At 44.1% G+C, this 22964-nt stretch overlaps 1 protein-coding gene across 2 annotated transcripts in view; it reads right to left on the bottom strand.

The window, feature by feature from the left end:
- Nucleotides 1–486: 486 nt before the first annotated feature.
- PDHA1 (pyruvate dehydrogenase E1 subunit alpha 1) overlaps nt 487–22964 on the bottom strand; it is a 45598-nt gene continuing 23120 nt past the window's right edge. For both annotated transcript variants that reach the window (XM_068269983.1, XM_068269984.1), the window contains 9 exons: nt 21564–21737; nt 17888–18014; nt 16072–16163; nt 13818–13910; nt 9661–9816; nt 8344–8415; nt 8171–8238; nt 2645–2753; nt 487–993 (listed from right to left, as the gene is read on the bottom strand). In XM_068269983.1, the coding sequence (XP_068126084.1) occupies nt 829–993; nt 2645–2753; nt 8171–8238; nt 8344–8415; nt 9661–9816; nt 13818–13910; nt 16072–16163; nt 17888–18014; nt 21564–21737 (1056 nt within the window). In that variant the 3' untranslated portion in view covers nt 487–828. The remainder of the gene's footprint in view (nt 994–2644; nt 2754–8170; nt 8239–8343; nt 8416–9660; nt 9817–13817; nt 13911–16071; nt 16164–17887; nt 18015–21563; nt 21738–22964) is intronic.

Here is a 22964-nt window from a genome sequence, read left to right as displayed (position 1 = left end):
TGGGTGGGGAGGGGGCCACCATGCTAGAGGGGGTAGCAGCCAGGAAGAGAAGCAGCCCCCCTCGCCTGGGCCCCCCTTCCCTGCTCCCCCTCTAGCTAGTTTCTTTTAAAGAAAATGTCTAACATTTCTATGCCTACCACTGAAATACCCAAGCCATAGACAGCCATCTCTTCTCTGTGCAGCAGCCCCATAGGTTCTGCATTCCCCCAAACTACAACTTTGGTGAAATCCGTTACTATTTTCTGCCAATGTTTATATATGAGGCGTTCCACGTGTCAACCTCAAGAGAAATCAGCAGATACTTGTATACAGTGAAGCCAGACTGTATTTGTCACCAAGCAAACAATTATTTTAAAAATGTATACAACCTACTCTTCAGGTGTTCCGGTGGATTACAGTCAGTTCTAGATGTTATGTAATATCTACAGCAATGCATAAAGATAACAAAATGAAGCGCACAGTCAGCCAATAAAGAAAAAAAAATACTTAAAGGCCAAGATTTAATGACAGCAAAAAGTATATATGGTAAGACACATGATTTGCTTTCAATATACACTTTAAAAATGGAAGCGTTCTTATAAATAACAGTTCAGGTGTGTTCTCCAACGGTGTCACCAACAGAATATAAGGCAACCAGTAGGCTTCAGATCCAAATGTTTCCGACCGCGTAGAAGTTCCATCTGTAGAGTTTAAAATGCTTGAAAACAATAGTCAGGTTCTTTACACTGGTAAAGCAGGAAAAGTTCACTTGGATCTCAACAGTTCCCATTGAAAGTAAGAGACTATGGAGGATATACAATGATGGAGGGATAGGAGTGTCTCTGATATTTAGCTGACAGATTTGTACTTGATCCAGGGATTTGGCCCTCGTACTTCGAAGGTTGGTTCATTATGATAAATGTGATGTGCTATCTCCTCCAGGGGGGGTTCAGGGTCAGTGGTGGCGAACTGAGCAGCTTCTTCTATTTCCTTTCGTACCTCAACATCAATTTCCTGTGAAAAGGACACTTGTGTTAGCCAGTAGCAGATACCATGCATCATTATTAAAGGGTTATCTATTCTAGGGGGTCACTAATGTAAATACTGTAGAAATCAACAGCGCTGAGCTGTATGTGTTGTAGCACCATTCAATCTTGATAAGGTTTCAGAAAATCAATTGAACCACTGCCACTCTAGCTTTGTACTACTCGAAGCAGTTTAAAGAGGAACTCCAGTGAAAATAATGTAATAAAAAAAGGTGCTTCATTGTTACAATAATTATGTATAAATAATTTAGTCAGTGTTTGCCCATTGTAAAATCTTTTAAATCCCTGATTTACATTCTGACATTACATGGTGACATCTTTTACTGTTGGCAGGTGATGTAGCTGCTGCATGCTTTTTTGGCAGTTGGAAACAGCTGTAAACGGCTATTTCCCACAATGCAACAAGGTTCACCGACTGGAAACTGCCAGGAGTACCACGGTCCTCAGAGTTTCTTGTGGGAGGGGTTTCACCACAATATCAAGTCATACAACGCCCCCTAATGGTCTGTTTGTGAAAAGGAATAGATTTCTCATGTAAAAGGGGGTATCAGCTACTGATTGCGATAAAGTTCAATTCTTGGTCGAAGTTTCTCTTTAACGCCCCATACACATGCACAACCGCGGTCTTTTATGCAGCGACATTATCAAACAGCTTTTGTTGTGAAACAAGTTGAAACAACCAAAAAAAGGTTGTTTGCTATTGTTCAAACAACTGATAAGACGTCAGTCCAACAATGTAAGGTGTTAATAATTGTGCTGCATAAAAGACCGCCATTGAGTGTGTGTATGGGGCTGAAGGTTGTTTGGCTGTCAGTACCCGGCTATCCCCTCAAGCCATGGTACAGTGTTTGTGTTGAAATAGGAGTCTGTAGAGATCTATTCTAGAACTTTGTATGTTTACCCTGGTACAGGAGTGTAGCCACACCTCAACCCATCTGATACACCAGTTGGAGCAGTCAGATATGTGGGCAGAAAAAAAAAGGTTTAGCCATGCTTAGGGAAGCCCAAGGCCCACCACACATAAACCAGCCACTCAAGTGTGAGGGTTTGGCCACTATCCCTTTCTGGTCACATGATGCCACTGCCATGTATTATGTTGACTGGAGTGGGAACCTTTAAAGACATCACCAGCACCAGCTTATAAAAAGGGTAATCTTGCTTAATTACTTCCCAGGACAATTCAGTTAGAGGTTCGTGCAGGGAACTTACAGACAGGAGATGATTGTATTATTATTATTATTTAGTATTTATATAGCGCCGACATATTACGCAGCGCTGTACAAAATATATATATATATATATATATATATATATATATATATATATATATATATATATATATATTTATATTTATATTGTCTTGTCACTAACTGTCCCTCAAAGGAGCTCACAATCTAATCCCTACCATTGCCATATGTCTATATTATGTAGTGTAAGTACTGTAGTCTAGGGCCAATTTTTAGGGGGAGCCAATTAACTTATCTGTATGTTTTTGGAATGTGGGAGGAAACCGGAGTGTCCGGAGGAAACCCACGCAGACACGGAGAGAACATACAAACTCTTTGCAGATAGTGCCCTGGCTGGGATTGTATGGTAAAGTATTCTATTTATAGTAATACCTTCAGCTCCTCCACACTGGCGAGGTTGTTGTTTACCATCCTGTCCTTTAGAAGGGTGATTGGGTCACTTTTACTCCTCACCTCCTGGATTTCTTCTCTTGTACGGTAACTACAAACCAAAAACAATGAATGTATATGTTATGCATTTGTTAAAGCTAGAAAATACTAGGGATGGTCAATGAAATGCAAATCATTCTGAGTTAATGGATTATGCAAATTCCATATACAAATTTCGCTTATTACAGATTAACCAATCAAACCCCACCAAGTTGGAATGGTCCATTTTCAAGCTGCACAAAAGTTGCCGAATCCTGCATCAATTTGGAATTATTTCCATTTCATTTACCATGCCTGGAAAAGATCCTATAATTCCTTGAGATGTGAGCATCATGAGCCACTGAGCAAATCCAGCAAAAGCCTTAAAAGGAAACCTGTAAGTTGGTTAAAAAAAAAAAGTTTAACTTACCTGGGGCTTCTACCAGCCGCTTGCAGACGTCCTGTGCCCGCGCCAGGGCCTCTGGTTCCTCGCCGCAGCTCAATTTCGGTTTATGAGTTGGTGGGTCACTGTACCTGCGAGGCCCTGGGCACCCGCATCGACGGGAGTGTCCTGTGCAGGTGCAGTGCAAGGTTTTCTTGCGCTGTGCCTGCACAGGACGCTCCTGGCGATGGGAGTGATGATGCGCGTGGCCAGGGCCTTGCAGGTGCAGTGGCCATCAACTTGTAAGACGGCGGTAAAGAAACGGAGCCGCGCCGGAGGATTGGAGGATCGTTTGATAATGTTGCAGGCACAGGGTAGCTGCAAGGGGCTGGCAGAAACCCCAGATAAGTGAAACTTTTCTTTTTTTTAACTTACTTCGGAGCCTCTTTAAGGTGCATATACCCACTGCGATTGTCACCTGCAAAGATTGGGACGTCCTCCCTTGGCTGACAGTTTAGGGATGGATGCATCACTAAGCTACAGTCTTCAGATGCGCACTGTTGATATGGAGGGCAGAGGAGAAATGATGGTGTTGCGCATGACTGCCTGACTTCCAGTGGGAGAGGTAAGAACAGTGCGCGGTTCCAATTTTTTCATACCCGCAAACCACCCGCAACCCGCTTTTTCCATTTTCTTTTAAAGTACACATTTAAGGCAACATTGGGGAGCTGTAAAGTAAATAAAATATTTTTTTTATACACAAACCAAAGAAGTGTTTTAAAGATTTTCTTGTTTAAAATCAATAAAAACCGAGAAGTAACAGCCCTGCTCAAACAACAAATAGCAGAGCACCCACATCCATCCCTGTATGCTGTAGGCTCCTCCCCATCTAGAGGAAGTGTCCCCCCCACCCCTAGGTCACTGCAATGCACACTAGGAGATTTGTACATTAATGTAATCATAGGAGATGTAGGCACATTAACCACCCTGGCGTTCTGATTAAATCGCCAGGGTGGCTGCGGGAGGGTTTTTTTTTAATTAAAAAAAAACTATTTCATGCAGCCAACTGAAAGTTGGCTGCATGAAAGCCCACTAGAGGGCGCTCCGGAGGCGATCTTCTGATCGCCTCCGGCGGCAAGAAATAACACGGAAGGCCGCAATGAGCGGCCCTCCGTGTTTCGCTTTCCTCGTCGCCATGGCGACGAGCGGAGTGACGTCATGGACGTCAGCCGACGTCCTGACGTCTGCCGCCTCCGATCCAGCCCTTAGCGCTGGCCGGAACTGTTTGTTCCGGCTACGCTGGGCTCGGGCGGCTGGGGGGACCCTCTTTCGCCGCTGCACGCGGCGGATCGCCGCGCTGCAGCGGCGATCAGGCAGCACACGCGGCTGGCAAAGTGCCGGCTGCGTGTGCTGCACTTTATTTGGTGAAAATCGGCCCAGCAGGGCCTGAGCGGCAGCCTCTGGCGGTGTTGGACGAGCTGAGCTCGTCCAGACCGCTCAGCAGGTTAATGTACTACAGCTCCCAGCATGCATTGTGGTGGCCAGGATGACACTTTCACCGCTGCAGCTATGAGTTGCAAGAAATAGACACTGCGTCCAGGCTCATATAAAAAAAAAAAATCCGATTTAAGAGTGCATATACACACACACACAATCTTGATTTTCCATGTAGTATGAGGGCCAATCAAAATTGAGTGTGTGTATGCACCCAAAGTGCAATTACTTCTGTTAGAACCTTTATTTGTTAATGATGAGCTACTGCTGAAAGAAGGTGCTTGGCAGATCTACCTGTGCAAAACCGTGTAGGCTTGAGAGGAAATATTGTTATGTGCCATAATGAACTTGTCAATGTCGATACGAGTAGGTGCGATTGCTTTGCATCATGCGGCTGTGCTGATACGCCTACCTTGCGGCGGACCAGATGGGGAACTGAGCCTCTCCAGGCCGCTCAGGTGCTATTCTTTAAGGGCTCTCTTTTTCTACCATATAATTTACATTTCTAGCATAGCACGGCGTAATACGCTGTACGATACTGCGTTGCCATGGGTTTGTTTATGTGTTGATATGTGGTGGGGCGGAAGGCGTACTTGGAGTGCGTGCATCCACATAGAGCGGTCACGTGGGCGGGATGTTGTCATCGCCCACGTGACGGCCAGACGCGCGGCCAAGGGGCGGCTCTTCGAGCGGCCTGGAGAGACTCAGTTACCCATCTGGTCCGCCGCAAGGTAGGTGTATCAGCTGGGTGTTGCCATCTGCTTGGTTTCTCCCTATTGGTCAGCGTTTTGTGGATGCCTGGCGCTCTGTTGTGCACCTGACCGCCCTACCGCATAGCTGAGACGTCATGGGACTTTGCATATGCGTAAGAAGTTCCCCATCAGGTCTGTGTGAAGAGACGGACGGTGATCGGTCGCCACATAGTGGCAAATGCACTTGATTGGTTTATACTCCATGTGTTTAAGTATAAATAGTGTGATTGTGTCATATTTGATTTATACACTGACAGAGCTTGATAAAGGAGGTTTGTCCTCCGAAACGTCGCTGTTCCATACTGTCATGTGCCATTTTTAACAATAAAATAGCTTATTTACACAAGATGGTGTCGGTCTCTACCTACTAAAATTCATTCATATTAATGGAAGAGTTTAAAAAAAAAAAGTATGATGCATGAACAACCAATGCAATTCCAATCTTGCCTGAGGCCCGTTTCAGGGCCAAGAGATGCTTCATCAGAGGCTAAATCACATTAAAGGAAACATCAGGCAATATAGAGAAAATGAGATCTACTTACCTGGGGCTTCCTCCAGCTCCTGGCAGCCGATACGTCCCTCTCCACAACTCTTGAGATCCCCTCCATTAGAGATGCCGACGATGCCAGGTCTGCATCTTCTGCGCCTGCGCCACACGAGCTCACGTGGTCTGGGGTGTACTGCGCAGAACTACTGTGCCTGCGCTGTACACTCAACCACGCCAGCATCTCCAATGGAGGGGACATCGGAGCTGCAGTAAGGGACATATTGGCTGCCATGGGCTGGATGAAGCCCCGGCTAATTAGATCTCATTTTCTCTATATTGCCTGATACTTCCGTTAAGGCTTCAGTCATGTACTAAGTTAAATAACAAATCCAATGTGCAATAAAAAGAATGCACAATGCATAAAACTACAACAAACCACTCAACATAGAGGTGCACAATATGCAACTGTATCAAACCATAACTGGAATAAAAAAAAATGTACCATTCATGTCATAAATATGGATACCTGTCCAAGGGTCTCCCAGAAATAAACAACGTAGCTCAAGAATAGTGACTGACAGGTGTCACCTGTAAAGACCAAAATATATACACAACCATGGAACCAAACAGCTACCGTAAATAGCGTATAAACATTGTGTTCAATCACGTGTAAATAAAATCAATCCACCCACATGCTTTGATGCACCCAAACAGTGAAATCAGCCACAGTGGCTCTAGTAATTATCTACACATCACAAAAAGAGAGGTTATCAAATATGTATTCAGGAACATGACCGCTCTCCTAAAATATGCTTCTCGATGTGCAATAATAAAGGACAACTGTGACCCAGCAGATTTGTACATGCCTTGTGTGTCTGATGCATTAAACAAGAATCAAACAGAACATCCACTCACCACGTGAAAAACATGGACATAATATCACTGAACAGAATTGTGACTAGTCTGCCTACTGAGATCAAAACTGCCCAGAATATAAGCCCCATTGGTCCATGTACAGTCTAGGTTATAAATTAACTGTAAAGTGTGCCTATACATTCCAGAGTTGTGCCCAACTCACCGCAGGTACTTTCTTCTAAACACTTGTAGGAATGTGGAAGCCACCGACTACAGATCCAACTGAGCCAGTCACCCAATGTGCGTGCATTAAACTAACAACAGGACACCACCGTTCACAATCCCTTTCACCCCTTGGTGAGCGCCTCTCCAATGAGTAACAGTAAGTCCAGTGAACGTATAGAGATCAAACGCCAGGTAAAAGGAACCAACACTGCAATATTAAAAATAATGAAAAAAACTGCGCCAATACACAGCCCCTCATCCAATGGTAAAAGGAGCGCTTCTGGCGTGAAGACACACAGCCACACAGAGAACACTCCAGACAATAAAAGGTACCACCCAAAAAAAATATTTATAAAGTACATTATGTCAAATAAAACCAATAAAAAAAAAAAAATGAGAAAGAGAAAGAGGATTAGAAGTTACAGCTACAGTACCACTGAACTTACCCTGTGGTTGTAACTTCATATGGTGCATGCCCAGGTTACAAACATGTTACAACATTGTTGAATCAGTAGAATCCTTTTATAGTAAACTTTAAGAGACCTGGCCAAGTAGTTTACTATATCAGAGTTGTCGATCATACATTGTATATTTATATAGGCACGTGGTCTGACCCTGGGAACTGAGTTTACTATAACCAGAGGTATACTTTATTAGTGTTTACTATGACAGCATTCTACTGTATTTAGCTTTTGTGTCCAAAATCCCAACAGCAAAGTTGCAATGTGGGCCACAAAAGTTTGGCTGGGGCAGGTGATCTGCTTTGTGCTGGGGAAACAACTCTAACTGACAGTAAGGAGCTAATAGATGCAGCACACACAGGTACTTTCAAAACCAGGTATAACTAGGTATATATCAAATGCACAGTAAAGAAGTAGAGAGCAGAATGCCGGAACTAATACTCATACAGCAGTGGTAGATCACTGGCTTCTGGGTGGCTGAACCAAGCACTACAACCTTCCTCCTAACTAGCCCCAACCTCATATTCCATATTTCCATTAGTGGATATCACACAGAGATTCAAGGATTAGATGTCAAGTGGAGCAAACTTCTTACTGCACAGGACTGGCACATCAGCCCGTTTTATGGGGAAGCACAATGCAGGTGACAATCTTATAAGAAGATCACCAGTAAATACATTTCTAATTAATTAATAATGCAGGAATAGGTCATTACATTTCTAATTAATTAATAATGCAGGAATATGTCATTACTGATAAGTGTCATATAGTAAGAAATAGAACATAAACTTGGTGTCATCACCGCACAGGAATATTAGCTGATCATGCCTTTACCTCACACCAGGGTCACTCATACTGTGTCCATGGTAACGATAAGTCTGGAGTTCCATCAATATAGGGCCCTGCAAAAAGCAATAACTGTGTCACAAATGATTTACATAAAAACAGACATACATAATTTATAAGGTTACAACTTAGACACACTGAACATAATTTATCTGCAATACCTTCCCAGATCTGCAGTGGTCAGCAGCAAACTTGGTAGCTTCTCTAACACACAGAATATCCATGCCATCAACCTATGAAATAAAAATCACTTTAATAATGGATAAAACAGCAGACTTATGGCATAAAAAACAAAAAGCATGCTCTACCTACACCAATGTAATGGGGGCACTATAGGTCGCAAATCCATGCAAACCGGAAATAAGCCTTTTCTGTTTTTCAGAATGGTCATGGTGCCTCAATTTAGTTTAGGTCTTGATTTGTTCAGGTTATAACATTGATTGCAAAGTAGACTCTCGCTATAGTAAACTCTGATATAGTAAACCTCTGGATATAGTAAACCCAGTCCTCAGGTCCCAGAAAATGCATCTGTATAAATAAATAATGCATGACCAATTTTGATATAGTTAACGTCTGATATAGTAAACTACTTTTCCTGGTCCCTTGGAGTTTACCATAAAGCATTCTACTGTACTGGAGTGTGCCACTGGGGGGTGGGGTTGCTCCCCTGTCCGTAAGGGATCTGCTATCTTTCCCAGAAGCTCCCGCAGCAATGCTGCTTTTCGACGGTACCAGTAAAGTTGCGCACGACCACTGCCACACCTCCAGGAGTAGTATGAATGCGAGTACTGTATAATGAATTATGCACTTGGGTGACACTTGTCATTTGAAGATCTAGTGCACTGGATCTTTAAACAAGCTCAGGGGGACTTGTACACAAGCTGTAGTCTCCTCTGAGATGGACCTAATTAGTCACCAGCTCACTTTAGCTTTTGTTCAGAAATTGGGTGACAAATTGGACAGAAGATTAGGAGGGGATTAGAGAAGACAGGTCTTCCCTCTCCAGCTTAGTTGCTACTGAGAGCAGAGCAGGGAGTAAAAAGTTTGTTTGTTTCTCTACAGAATTTCATTCAAAGCATTTCCTTTACCTAAGGATAGTTTCTTGGAAAAGAGCAGTTTTGCTTACCCCTGGCCCCTTCCAAGCCCAAGCTCCACTATTGGACAATTATGCTTCCCATTACCGTGACTGCCGCACAGTAGCATTTACAAGTTGGTCTGCAGTGTGAATTTCTTAAGAAAAGGTCATATTTATTGGAGGTCCTTTACAGAAAGCAAGAAGTGTGTACAGGTTGATTTATATCCTGCAAAGGTTTTCCAAATGTAATGGGTGTACTAGCTGTGAACAGACTGAGGTGGTCGCATGTTGATGGATGCTTTAGCGATCCTTTCAGATGACAGAAGATGAACTCGGCTTATGATTCTGTGTGAAGCAGAAGGGCAGACGCACTAGGATTCTGTCCTCCTGAGACAGTGCTCACCCTCAGGCCTGGTATGTAGTCCCCACGCTTGTAGTAGTCTGTGCTGGCTGCAGCTCTCTCCACAGATGTGCCCATGCCGTATCGGTTGTTCTCACATAGAAAGATGCAAGGCAGTTTCCAGAGAGCGGCCATGTTGTATGTCTCAAATATCTGGCCCTGTAAGAAGAAATACAGCTCATAACAAGTCTAGAAATAAAACTATTTTCTGGAATGATGATCTCTGAAGATAAAGAAGCAGATGTCATTAACAATTTACAGCCCAAACCAAACAGCCATAACCGCACAGACCAGACTTGAACACTTTATATAAAATCTGCATTTCTTAAAGAAACTCTGAAGTGAGAATAAATCTCACTTCAGAGCTCATAGTTAGCAGGGGCATGTGTGCCCCTGCTAAAAAATGATATCCCGCGGCTAAACGGGGGTCCCTTCACCCCCAAATCCCCCCCTTGCAAAATCCACGATCAACTTGGTCGTGGATTTTGCTCCTCCTGGAGGCAGGGCTAACGGCTGCAGCCCTGCCTCACAGCACGTCTATCAGCGGCGCATCGCCGCCTCTCCCCCGCCCCTCTCAGTGAAGGAAGACTGAGGGGGCGGGGGAGAGGCGGAGGTACGCGTCTGATAGACGCGCGTGAGGCAGGGCTGCGGCAGTTAGCCCTGCCTCAGTGCGGAAGAGATCCCCCGCTGCACGGAGGGGATTTGGGGGGTAAGGGACCCCGTTAAGCCGCGGGATAGCAGCGTTTTAGCAGGGGCACACATGCCCCTGCTATCTATGAGGTCTGAAGCGAGATTTATTCTCGCTTCAGACTCTCTTAAAAGCAAACTAGATCTCATCTCTAAGTTTGTGTGAGGTAACACTTTACCCAGCAGGGAGGGAGGGGCCAGTGCATGGAACTGGTTACAGTTATAGTAAAGGTAGCCATACATCTAGTGATGATGGGCAGATTCAACCAAGAGACAGATTCCTCTCTGATCGAATCTGATCATCTGTAGGCAGCCCATACACCACAGGCCGATTCCTGATTTATTTCAGCATGAAACCTCTCAGGAATTGGCCTTGTGACACTGCATCCACCGCCTCAGTCACTTCCCGCTTGTGTAAATGTGCCCCCCATGAGTTAATTTATATATAACCTGTCCACTGTCACCCGTCACAGTGCCCATCCGTCTTCAGCACAGTGTGGTGTGAGGAAGTAGAAGATGAATGGGAACCACAGCAGGTGACAGCAGACAAGTAAAGCATAAATGCACACATGGGGGGCACATTTACACTAGGGTGGACAGCGCCGGAGGTTCCATCTCAATATCGCACTGTTACCGGCATGCACCCGATCGACCACGCCGGTCCGATATTTTGCAGCCCGGCCGATCAATACATGCGACCGATATCAGCCTGAAATTGGTTGCATAGTTCTTCAGGCATGATCTTGGCGGCACCGATTTTAATCCGATTCGATTATCATCAAGCTGTATGGTCAATCAGCTGCCAAGTCGAGTAATGTATGGGCACCTTAAGAGAGAATTCACAAGGCATAAAGTGAGGATATCTGGGGAATGGGACATCATAGGAAAACAAAACATGTATAGAATCCTGACTCAAAGGAGAGGATACACATACCTAAAAAAAAAAAAAACAAAAAAAAAACAAAACACATCCAGACTTTACGCTGCCAGTGTGGCCACCATGTACCACCCTATTACACTGCTTCACTTGCTTACTGTATCTGTTGTTGGTGCTCTATGTACTGTATCTATATACTGTATCATGTTCTGCAGGTGCTCTATATACTGTATCATGTTCTGCAGGTTAATCATCCCATCCCACACCCGAGTATGAGGGTCTATGCTTCCCTTTGCTATCATTTTTCCTCAGACATCTGCTGCTGAACGTTCTCAGCCAACCTAGTCTAATACTTACCAGGGCTGTGGATTTGGTACAAAAATCATCCGACTCCCAACTCCGACTCCAGGCACCCAAAATTGCGCCGACTCCAACTCCACAGCCCTGATTAATACACCACACTGCTGTCTCCAGTTTCCACTACAGGTAACGATTAAGTATGGATTTTGTTTACTGCAGCTTCTTTTGCTCAAGTTAGGGTTTGCTCTGGAAAAGCCTAAGGGCCCTTTTCCACTAGCAATCGCAATCACAAATCAGATATGCCAGTGATTGCTCATAAATGGTTATGAGATTACGATTTTCATTTGCACTGCATTATCCCTCTGAAAATCGCTCCAGAAAGCGGTTGCGATTTACAAATGGAATCACTATAGTGGAAAATACTTCTCATGATTTCTGTGATAAAATAGCAACCCTAGCGATTTGCGATTCAGCTGTGTAGGGGAAAAGGGCCCAACAGTTTACATAACAAAATATGCTGCCAGAAACCTCAAATCTTTGCTAATAGATGGCTTAAGCAGCAGGAGAGAGCATTTATTAGCAGTACTGGATTCAAGCAGAGCACTGAAAAGCCTTTAGGAATTCTAGCCTGGTACTGAAGCAAAGTTTGATATTCAATACAATTTAGTAACCAGACCTGGCTACAGAGAATGTGAGGGCAGATGAACATGCAGACAATACAATCCCCCTCTAGATACCAGATTCATGTGGCCTCACAAAGAAAAAAAAATAAACCTCATATCATAGGGTTTTCCCAAGCAACACAGCTGCCTCTACCTATTCAAACAATATTTAGCCAGGAGTATCGGACGGGCACCTTTCACACATTGCGCAAAAGGTGGATCAGCGCAACACCAGGCCGCCTCCGAATGGCCTCTAATCAGAGGTGCGCTGAGCCCCCCCAGAAACTACAAACGCACCTTGGACCCAAACAGAAGCTCTGCATATACACCAAAAGCATGGCTGTTAAGTGGGAGCAGCTGACCAAAAATGAAATAAATTAGTACATAGCATTCCAGCCACAAGATGGCAGGCTTAGCACAACCAAAATGGATTATCAGTTCTATAAAAGCCTATTCATAATATGATAAAGTGATTTCTTAAAGAGAAACTGTCGCAAAAATCTTAACATTTAAAACATATACACATAAGAAGTTACATTTCTCCCAGAGTAAAATGAGCCATAAATTACTTTTCTCCTATGTTGCTGTCACTTACAGTAAGTAGTAGAAATTTGACATTACCGACAGATTTTGGACTAGCCCATCTTCTCATAGTGGGGGGGTTCTCAGGGTTTTCTTTATTTTTAAAAGCACTTAGTGAATGGCAGTTGCTCCGCTCTTTGTATTACTCATTTTCAGGAAAAGTTTTTGTAAAGAATAAAGGCCACGCTAAGAATCCCCCATGAAGAGATGGACTAGCCCAAAACCTGTTGGTAATGTCAGATTGCTACTACCTACTGTAAGTGACAGCAGCATAGGAGAAAAGTAATGTATGGCTCATTTTACTCTGGGAGAAATGTACTTCTTATTTGTATGTGTTTTAAATTTTAAGATTTTTGCGAAAGTTCCCCTTTAACCACTTGCCGACCGCGCACTCATAACGCGCGTCGGCAAAGTGGCAGCTGTAGGACCAGCGACGCAGTACTGCGTCGCCAGCTGCAGGCTGATTAATCAGGAAGCAGCCGCTCGCGCGAGCGGCTGCTTTCTGTCAATTCACGGCGGGGGGCTCCGTGAATAGCCTGCGGGCCGCCGATGGCGGCTCGCAGGCTAAATGTAAACACAAGCGGAAATAATCCGCTTTGTTTACATTGTACGGCGCTGTAAGGCAGATCGGCGATCCCCGGCCAATCAGCGGCCGGGGATCGCCGCTATGTGACAGGGGACAGCCTGTTACTGGCTGCACAGGACGGATAGCGTCCTGTGCAGCCCCGACCTCCGGGGGGGGGGGCTTGGGGGAGCAGGTAGGAGAGGGAGGGGGGAATTTCGCCGCGGAGGGGGGCTTTGAGGTGCCCCCCCTGCCAGCCACACGCAGGCAGGAGAGATCGGACCCCCCCCAGCACATCATCCCCCTAGTGGGGAAAAAAGGGGGGCAATCTGATCTCTCTGCCTGCTACCTGATCTGTGCTGGGGGCTGCAGAGCCCACCCAGCACAGATCACTAAACACAGCGCTGGTCCTTAAGGGGAGGTAAAGGGTGGGTCATCAAGTGGTTAAAGATATGTCAAATACATATATAAATAGAATACTTGTTCTTACCTGATTAGCAGCTCCATCACCATATAAGGCCACACAAATCTCATCCTTGCCAAAATATTTACAGGCCAAAGCTATGCCTGCGCCAAGGGGGACCTGCAAGAAAAATTGAAGCAAGCTAATTTGTATAAATGTTGCATGCCATTAGACCTGCTCATTTTCTTTTTTGCCTTTACTGTTGACACTTTTCTTGTAATAAAAAACAAATGAAAGAAAAAAAAAACTACCCAGTCACTTAATACACAGGTCAACAGAAATATCCAACCAAAACAAATTCTCTAAACCAGTGTTCCCTAACACTGTCCTCAAGGCCCACCAACAGTGCATGTTTTGCAGGAAACCACACAGATCCACAGGCAGGGCTGTGGAGTCGGAGGGGCAATTTTGGGTACCTGGAGTCGGTGGTTTCATAAACTGAGGAGTCAAAGACAGGAGTCGGATGATTTTTGTACCAAATCCACAGCCCTGGTTAGTATTGGACTAAGGAGTCGGAGTAATTTTGGGTACCTGGAGTCGGAGTGGGAGGCGGTGGTTTCATAAACTGAGTTTGAATCAAGAGATTTTCGTACCGACTCCACAGCCCTATCCACAGGTGGAGTAATTAGTGTCTCAGCAGAGCTGATTAACTACCTCTGGATTTATACAAAACATGCACTGTTGGTGGGCCTTGAGGACAGGGTTGGGGAACACTGCTCTAATCATAACACAATTTTAGGTAAATGTTTTTTCTTGTATTTATTGCAGGCAAATCACAAACAGTTTTGTATTTCCTTAGCGAGGGGTCCCAGACTACCTGCTACATTGAGCCAAGTTCTCATGAGGGCATGAAACAAAAATGGTCAGCTGCTTAGTATTTAGATTAGTTTTAACAGAATGGAAACCTTAAAGTGAACCAGAGACAAAGCATCCTCATGTATTTACCATATACATCAGTGGGAACATTAGAGCAAACACATACCCTGCTCTGTTTCATCCTTCACTGCTCAGTCTGCTTGTTACCAGCCCTGACAAAAAATCCCTGACTGAGCATTCAGTCTGACTTTGCTCAGGAATCATTATAGTTGAGTCATTATAGCAGAACCAGAAGGGGGCAGGCTTGTGCTTGAAAAGACATCAGAGAAGACAGACTCAGCTATAATGATTCCTGAGCAAATCCAGACTGAATGCTCAGCCAGGGATTTTATCAGGGCTGATAACAAGCAGGCTGAGCAGTGAAAGATGAAACAGAGAGCAGGGTAGGAGTTTTCTCTAATGTTCCCACTGCTATATATGGTAAAATACATGAGTGTGATTAGTCTCTGGTTCACTTTAAGTGAGGGGAAAAAAATTGAAATGTACTTACCTGGGGCTTCTTCCAGCCCCTGTAGTATAGGCGATCCCCAGGTGTCCTTTGGAGTCCCACTGTATTGCTACTGTCACCACACGCAAGGTTCATAAAAGACTTGCAAGTACGCATGCAAAGAATGACCCCAGGCCACAGGAGCACCATCAAGGAGGCGCGCAGAGGGGACAGCATTTGCGTCATTGTCTGCGACTGAGAAAGTTGTGGACTTTAATTGAGGGCACAAAAGCACAAAGGAGGACAGCATGAGGACACAGAGGGACCTCAGATACTACGAGCGGCTGGAAGAAGCCCCGGGTAAGCACAACACAACTTTTTCCCCTCACTAAACAGTACCTTTAAACAGGCTTTATTTATCTTATGTAGACGATGGAGATAGAAACCCGGAGACACTATGCAAACACTGTAAAGGAAATCGGCAATGATTGGTTCAGTATTCTTCTTACTTCAGATTTCCTCCAGGTGCAACAATTTGAGAGGAGATTCAGTTTGTGCCTTATGCCTCAAGCATTTTTTTTTAAAAGGAGGCTCCCAACCAGTAGCAGACAGAAGATCAGTTGTGGCATTAAGTAAGACGCCAGGCAACAATTATACGGTACATGAGGCAGTGCAGACCACCCCCAAAAGCACTCCAAGTGCTAGTGTTAGCTTAGGGAACAATGTAACAAATGCCTGTAAAAAATGTACCACGGCTAATCTAGCTTTCCTGTGAGACTGGACTGCCTGGTGGTATCATCAGTAGTCAGACATGCAATCATGCAAACATTTCCTGGACCAGCTGGATGACACAGTCCTTATGTCTGTAAACAGCCAGTAAGAAGCTACCAGTAGTGGTGGCTTTATGTAACTTGGAGCTAATCAATACATGGTGATATAGATCTGAAAAAGCAGGCTTGTCAACAGCAAGGCACACACCTGAGCTCCAACAATGCCGTTTCCTCCATAGAAGTTACTGGCATACATGTGCATAGAACCACCTTTTCCTTTGGCACAGCCACCCTTTCTCCCTGTTGCAGAAAAACAGAAAGAAAAAAGAAAAAAAATCAATATTTTGTAACAAAATTAGATGGGCTTTCTAAAGACAATGTAGTGCTTAGAGCACAGATGTGGAATTCCAGTCCTTAAGGGCCAGAGCCATGCCAGTGTTTAGGATGGACTGAGACTCAGAAATGTGTCCTACTTGATAAACTACACCTTTCCTGATTCAGTCCCATTAATTAAAGCTGTGCCAAAAATATGCGAGAACCTTGGTGCTTGAGGAATTTGACATCCCTGCCTTAGAGTATAACTGAAGCCTAACAAAGAATAAAATGCAACTCTCTGCAGCCTGAAGTGGCCTGATGACATGTGATGATGGTGGTCAAGGGTGAGATGAGGGCACTCCTTTCAACAGTACTGGAAATGAGGCAATATCTCAGGGATAGTAATACTGTACACGCCCCCCAATTGGTTACTCATAGCCACATGCACGCAGATGGAGAAACAGATGGCCAGTTGCAACCATTAATTCATGTTACACACTGCAGTCATTGCAACTGCATAACACTACTTTATAAAGTGGTACTCTACAGCAAATTGGCAAACGGCATTTCACTCGCACAAAGCCAAAGATGTTCTCCATAGTAATGAACGTTACCTGGCGATCAATAATGTGGTGAGCAGAATTATAAATATGGCAGATAGTGTTAAAGTGCTGTGAAATAATATATTTCCAGTAATCTAACAAATATGGAAATTCTGATGAAAAATAGTGATCATCGCGCTCCAGGAATGCAAGGGAAACTAAAGTACCCGCCCAACACTATCAGGGTGGATGACTAATAAGGAAGTGCCAAAAAGGACTTGGGAGGTGCATTGCTGCGATCACTATAACAATTTCTGACACTGCCATTGATCTGATGAAGCAGGCTTGACCTATGAAATGCCTAGTCTTGTGTCTAATACATAATGTTTGAAGTAAGTCACCACCCCTCCTTTAAACAGTTTTTAGATTTACTTTGGCCTGTGTTGATGCCTGCTTATACCAGTTTTTCCCAACTGAATGCCATATTTTTTTTTTTATTTTTATTTATTTATTTATTTTTTAAATACGGCAATCTGAAAAGTCCCACTATTTCTCAGAAATAATGACACTTTTCTGACAATCATGCTTATTGCCACTTTTATAAAGAGGTGCCCCACTATATCAAAAAGGAAAAATGTATTTGGTTGGCATTTAACTTCATATGTTCAGCATTCACCAACACATGAAATCTCAGTTTTCATAAAGTCAATAAATATCAGTAGAAGCCGTCACTAAGACAAAGCCAATCACATTTCACTTGCACTGCAAAAGGAAAACAATGGTGGTAGTAATTGCAAATCCCTAATAGCTGTTATTTAAAAAAAAATCCTTCTGTAATAAAACAGTCCAGAAATATAAGTAGAGTCGCGCCCTATAGTTTCGTCAGTATATGACTATTACAGAGGGTGAGTGTCCCCTTCTAGGTGCGAGGTGGTAGTATTCACTTGAAAGAAGAATCCTACTTTTGTCATGGTGCCTTTGAACCCGTTTAGAGTGGGTTCTGAGAGACTTTGCAAACTCAACTTGTATTTCTGGACTTACTGCATCGAGTGCTGTACATGTGTGTCTTTTATAGGCAATTTTATTGATTTAGGATATCTATCCCAGTATTTGCAGCCAGCACAGTGTTTGACTTGGATCATACACATATAGTGATGGGACACATACCTGTAAGCTCAGCTAGGATTTCCTTCACAGACACCCCCCGGGTGTAGGTGTAACCATGAGCTCGATATGCAGTGATCAGATGATCTGTGGGGTTTATGGCTGCTTCCAGACCAACACAGCACGCTTCCTGCAGACACAATGGTTTGTAGTTTCACTAAGGCAGTACATTATTTACAGAAATAAAGTAGGACAGTATATTTTATAATCATCATGGCAAGCTTCTGGTTTAGTTAGTTTAGCTCATTAACCTTCCTGGCGGTAAGCCCGAGCTGAGCTCGGGCTATGCCGCGCAGGAAGATATCTCAGCCCCTGGTGGGGCGATTTTCTTCATTTAAAATGCTGTACACGCAGCTAGCACTTTGCTAGCCGCGCGTACAGCTTGATCGCCAACGCTCTGCGGCGATCGCCCGCACGCAGCGGCGCAAGAGGGCCCCGCCAGAGCCCTGCGCTGCCCGGACCAATGAGTTCCGGGCAGCGCTATGGGCTGGATCGGAGGCGTCTGACGTCAGGACGTCGGCTGACGTCCATGACGTCATTCCGGTCGTCGCCATGGCGACAGGAGAAGCCAAACAGGGGAGCGCGTTATATACGCGTTCCCCTGTTTGCTATTGATGCCGGCGACGATCGCACTAGAAGGACACATGCGCCCTCTAGTGGTGTTTCATGTAGCTACCACTCTGGTAGCTTTACATGAAACAAAAAAAATAAAATAAAAAAAAAAAAAGGTTTTTTGCCTTTTTGGCAAAAACAATTAACCGCCAGGAGGGTTAAATTAAATCTGCTACTCCGTTAAAGAGCTAAACTGCACATAAAACACAACATAATGTATATACATACTTCTTACTTCAATATCAGCTGTTCATGTGACTTTCTTAAAGAGAATCTGTACTGTCCGATTTGTACAATAAAAAAAAAAAACATACCAATCCGATCACTGATCTCCTGGATCCCTCTTTGCCGTTTCCGTCGCTCCCCGCCGCAATCCTGGCTTTTAATTGCCAGTTTTAGGCAGGGTTTCCAAAACAAAAAACATGGCCGCTAACCAGGAAGTGGTGTGTGTGTGCTTGTGTACAAAGGCTTGTGTACATAGGATAAAGATCCGTACAAATAGGTGGATCTTCAGGGGACCTCTGTCGACCAAGGGATCGTGTGCCAATCGCTGTCAGGTGACAGAGCACTGCTGATGCTGTACAGCCTCCTGCCTCTTGGCTATGCGGGAAGTTGGACAGAGAATCAGCAGCCAACAATGTAGATAATTCCCAAGGATAGGGGGAGGGGAGGGGGGGGGGGGGGCGGGTGTAATTGTTGGGAAAGACGACAAAGACAAACACTTATATAGCGCTTTTCTCCTGGCGGACTCAAAGTGCCAGAGCTGCAGCCACTAGGATGCACTCTATAGGCAGTAGCCGTGTTAGGGAGACTTTCCTAAGGTATCCTACTGAATAGGCGCAGGCTTACTGAACAGGCAGAGCCGAGATTCAAACCCTGGTCATTACAGCCACTACAAAAGCGGGGAGAACAATGCGAGCGTGCAGTGCTCCGGCATCAGGGACCAGTAAAGATGCCAGGTCTTTAGCAGACGTTGTACAGCCACTGTACACACACTGGTCTGACTTCGACTTCTCAGCCATGTCAGTTATCATCCACCCTGGCCGAGTTCAAACCAGCATGTGCACATAGTTTTAATGTTTATAGCGTTTTAAACTAATCTTAATCATAGTGTTTGATATCTGAATATGATATTAAAGGGGTTCTCCTGCATGTTTAAAAAAACAAAAACTGACACTTACCTGGGGCTTCCATTGGCCCCCTGCAGCTGTAATGTCCCGCGCCGTCCTCCTCTGATGCTCCGTTCCCCGACGCCAGTCTAATTTTTTGTCTAACTAGACAGATAGAACTGCGGCTGCTGCTCGCTCCCGCGAGAGTCACCGTGAGCTTAATGCGCAGGCGCAGTACCAAGTTTTCCTGTACTGCGCCTGCACAGTAAGCTCCCGATGACACGCGGCCACGGCCACACAGCCACAGTTCTATTCATCTTGTTAGACCAGGCTTTCTCAACCTGGGTTCCCTGGAACACCAGGGTTCCTTGAGGACTCTGCAGGGGTTCCTTGGCATTTTCCCCCATCGTGGGGACGTATAATGGAGCACACTATAATAGGTGGTACTGTAACAAGAAGCACTAAATAAGGGGCTTAAGAGGCAGTATAATGAGTGGCAGTGTAATAGGGGTAGTGAAATAAACAGCCACACATACTTTTAAAGACCATGCCTCCTGCAAAATAAATGCAGGGGTTCCTCGAGATCAAAAAATTGTTTGCAGGGGTTCCTTGAGATCCAGAAGCTATTTGCAGGGTTCCTCCAGGGTAGAAAGGTTGAGAAAGGCTGAGTTAGACGAATAATTAGACCAATCCCGGCCGTGGGGAACGGAGCACCGGATGAGGAAGGCCCGGTACATTACAGCTGTAGGGGGCCGATAGAAGCCCCAAGTAAGTGTCTGTTTTTGTTTTTTAAAACATGCAGGAGAACCACTTTAACCACTAGCCACAGCAGCAGCAGTATATCTACTCCCCGGGGTTGGTCTCTTACCGCTCCAAAGGGTGTAGATGTTATGGTGTGTACCTAGCAGCCTTTGATGAATTGATGCCATGCTAGGTACACACCATATAATTCTCTGTTAGATTTACCTGGCAGATAGATTATTTTCCAACATGTTGGCAGGTAAATGTAACAGAAAACTGTATGGTGTGTACCTAGCATAAGTCTTCTGTCTTCTTCAGGTCTACGACCCCCCACCTCCTCCTTTCCGATGTACTAGTTCACCGATACTAACAGTATGCTCAGGAAGCTAATGCATGTGGCCAAATAGTAAAATTACACCTACATACATTTTTTTTATTATAAAAAATAAAAAAAATAAAAAAAAAGGACCTACACATGCCATTAAAATTAACCCCTTACCTCCCACACTCTCCCATAGCTACCCAAATGAAACTTTTTCACACACAAAAACCCCAAAAAAACAATTACATAAATAGTTACCTTAGGGACTGAACTTTTTTTAAATATGTATGCCAAAAGGGTATATTACTGTTATTTTTGAAAATATGGTCTTGTAATCCGTTATGTATGCAAAACTGAAAAAAATGTACTTTATTTCCACATAAAATATTGGCGCCATACATTGTACTAGGGAAATATTTTAAATGTTGCAATAACTGGGACAAATAAAATAGGTGGATTTCAACTACAGCAGTTTGTATTATTTTAAAACTAAAATGATTGAAAACAGAAATGATTTTTTTTAATTTTTCTTTCTTATTTCCGTCAAAATGCATTTAGCATGAAATAATTCTTGGCATAACATACCACCACAAACACTGGTCCACATGACAGCCCAGGGGCCCCAGGTCTCTCTCATAACATACCACCCAAAGAAAGCCCAATTACTGGCAAAAAACAAGATATAGATCATTTTGTTGTGATAAGTAGTGATAAAGTTATTGGCAAATAAAAGGGAGGTGCGCTGAAAGGTGAAAATTGCTGTCGTCCACAAGGGCAAAAACCCATCAGTGGTGAAGTGGTTAATTGCATACATAGTTGCATTTGCTTTAATAATCCTTTAACATTAATGCCTGTATACATATCTTCCTAAGACTGGTGATAGACGTGTTTTTACCTGACCATCATAGAGATGACAGAACCCACGGATGATCTTCTGCTTGTACAACTGATCCGATTTGAGCTCCATACGTCGGATGATCTGCATGGTCCTGTAGTACTGCAGGCCCTGCTCTCTGGTCAGAACAGCTGTCGTAGGCGGGGCCTCTTCCAGCTTGTGAACATCACATTTCTAATCACAAAAAAAAGGTGACAACGTTTAACCTATTCAGAGAGCAAAGATTAATTTTAGATATTAGACTGATAGGGTGTGGAATACCTGACATAAAGAAATGCGTGTTAGTGAACAGGGCTGTGGAGTCGGAGTCGAAGCAATTTTGGGTACCTGGAGTCGGAGACGGGAAAAAACGCACCGACTGACTCCTAATGAATTTAAACTGTAATTAAAATAAACAATATGATAAAATGTTCTATTTCTTCAGATAACAGTCATCATAAATCATTTATATACACAGTATTAGCTGTGCTTAGTCCACAACAATGACATAAACCAATCAAAAAATAGTTACTTGTGCTGCAGTCCCCGTATTTTTAAAGTCAGATATACACATCGGATTGTGACTGTATACATGATGTGTACACAGAAATCTTTTATATATACACTAAACAACATCTATGCTGTAAGAATAAAGCTTGATGTGTAGCTGTGTCACTAACAGATGGTCAATGAGATGCAAATAATTCTGCGTTGATGCTGGTTTATGCAAGTGTATGCACTCCCTTTGCTCATGAAATCAAATCATTTGATATGTTGTTAAAATTTGGTTTGGTGACTACAAATTAAATGGTACCTGAGACGGATGAAAAGAAAAGTTTTATACATACCGGGGGCTTCCTCCAGCCCACTTCAGGCTATTCAGTCCCTCGCTGTCCTCCTCGTCCACCTAGATCTTCTGCTAGGAGTCTCGGTAATTCAGCCAGTCAGCGCAGTCCGGCCGCGTGCCGCTCCCACAGCCAGGAGCGTTCTGCACCACTACGCCCTACTGGCTCAAGTACCTGGACCCATAGCAGAAGATCCAGGTGGCGGAGGAGGACAGCAAGGGACTAATTAGCCTGAAGGGGGCTGGAGGAAGCCCCAGGTATGTATAAAACTTTAATTTCATCTGTCTCAGGTTTACTTTGTTACACAGTAGTACTATACTCTACATATGCACTCCCCACAGAGCTGCAGGGAATCCACTGAGAATGTTGTGCACATTGAACACAGAGGTGTTGTCTATCACCCATAAACCTGGTTCAGATTGTGCATGAAGAATGTGTAATAGAGAAAGAATCGCCTCATTCCCCTGCAGAGTACCTGCACATCACTCTTACATGTACCCACAGTCACATTGCCTACAGCCTGATAGATGTTCTTTGTTCCGGTTTGGACCTTTTACAAGTACTCTTACCAAGGACT

Source organism: Hyperolius riggenbachi, chromosome 2 (genome assembly GCF_040937935.1).
Source record: "Hyperolius riggenbachi isolate aHypRig1 chromosome 2, aHypRig1.pri, whole genome shotgun sequence".
Taxonomy (NCBI): domain Eukaryota; kingdom Metazoa; phylum Chordata; class Amphibia; order Anura; family Hyperoliidae; genus Hyperolius; species Hyperolius riggenbachi.
Note: the sequence above shows the minus strand (reverse complement) of the source record. Positions and strands in the feature narration are given on the sequence as shown.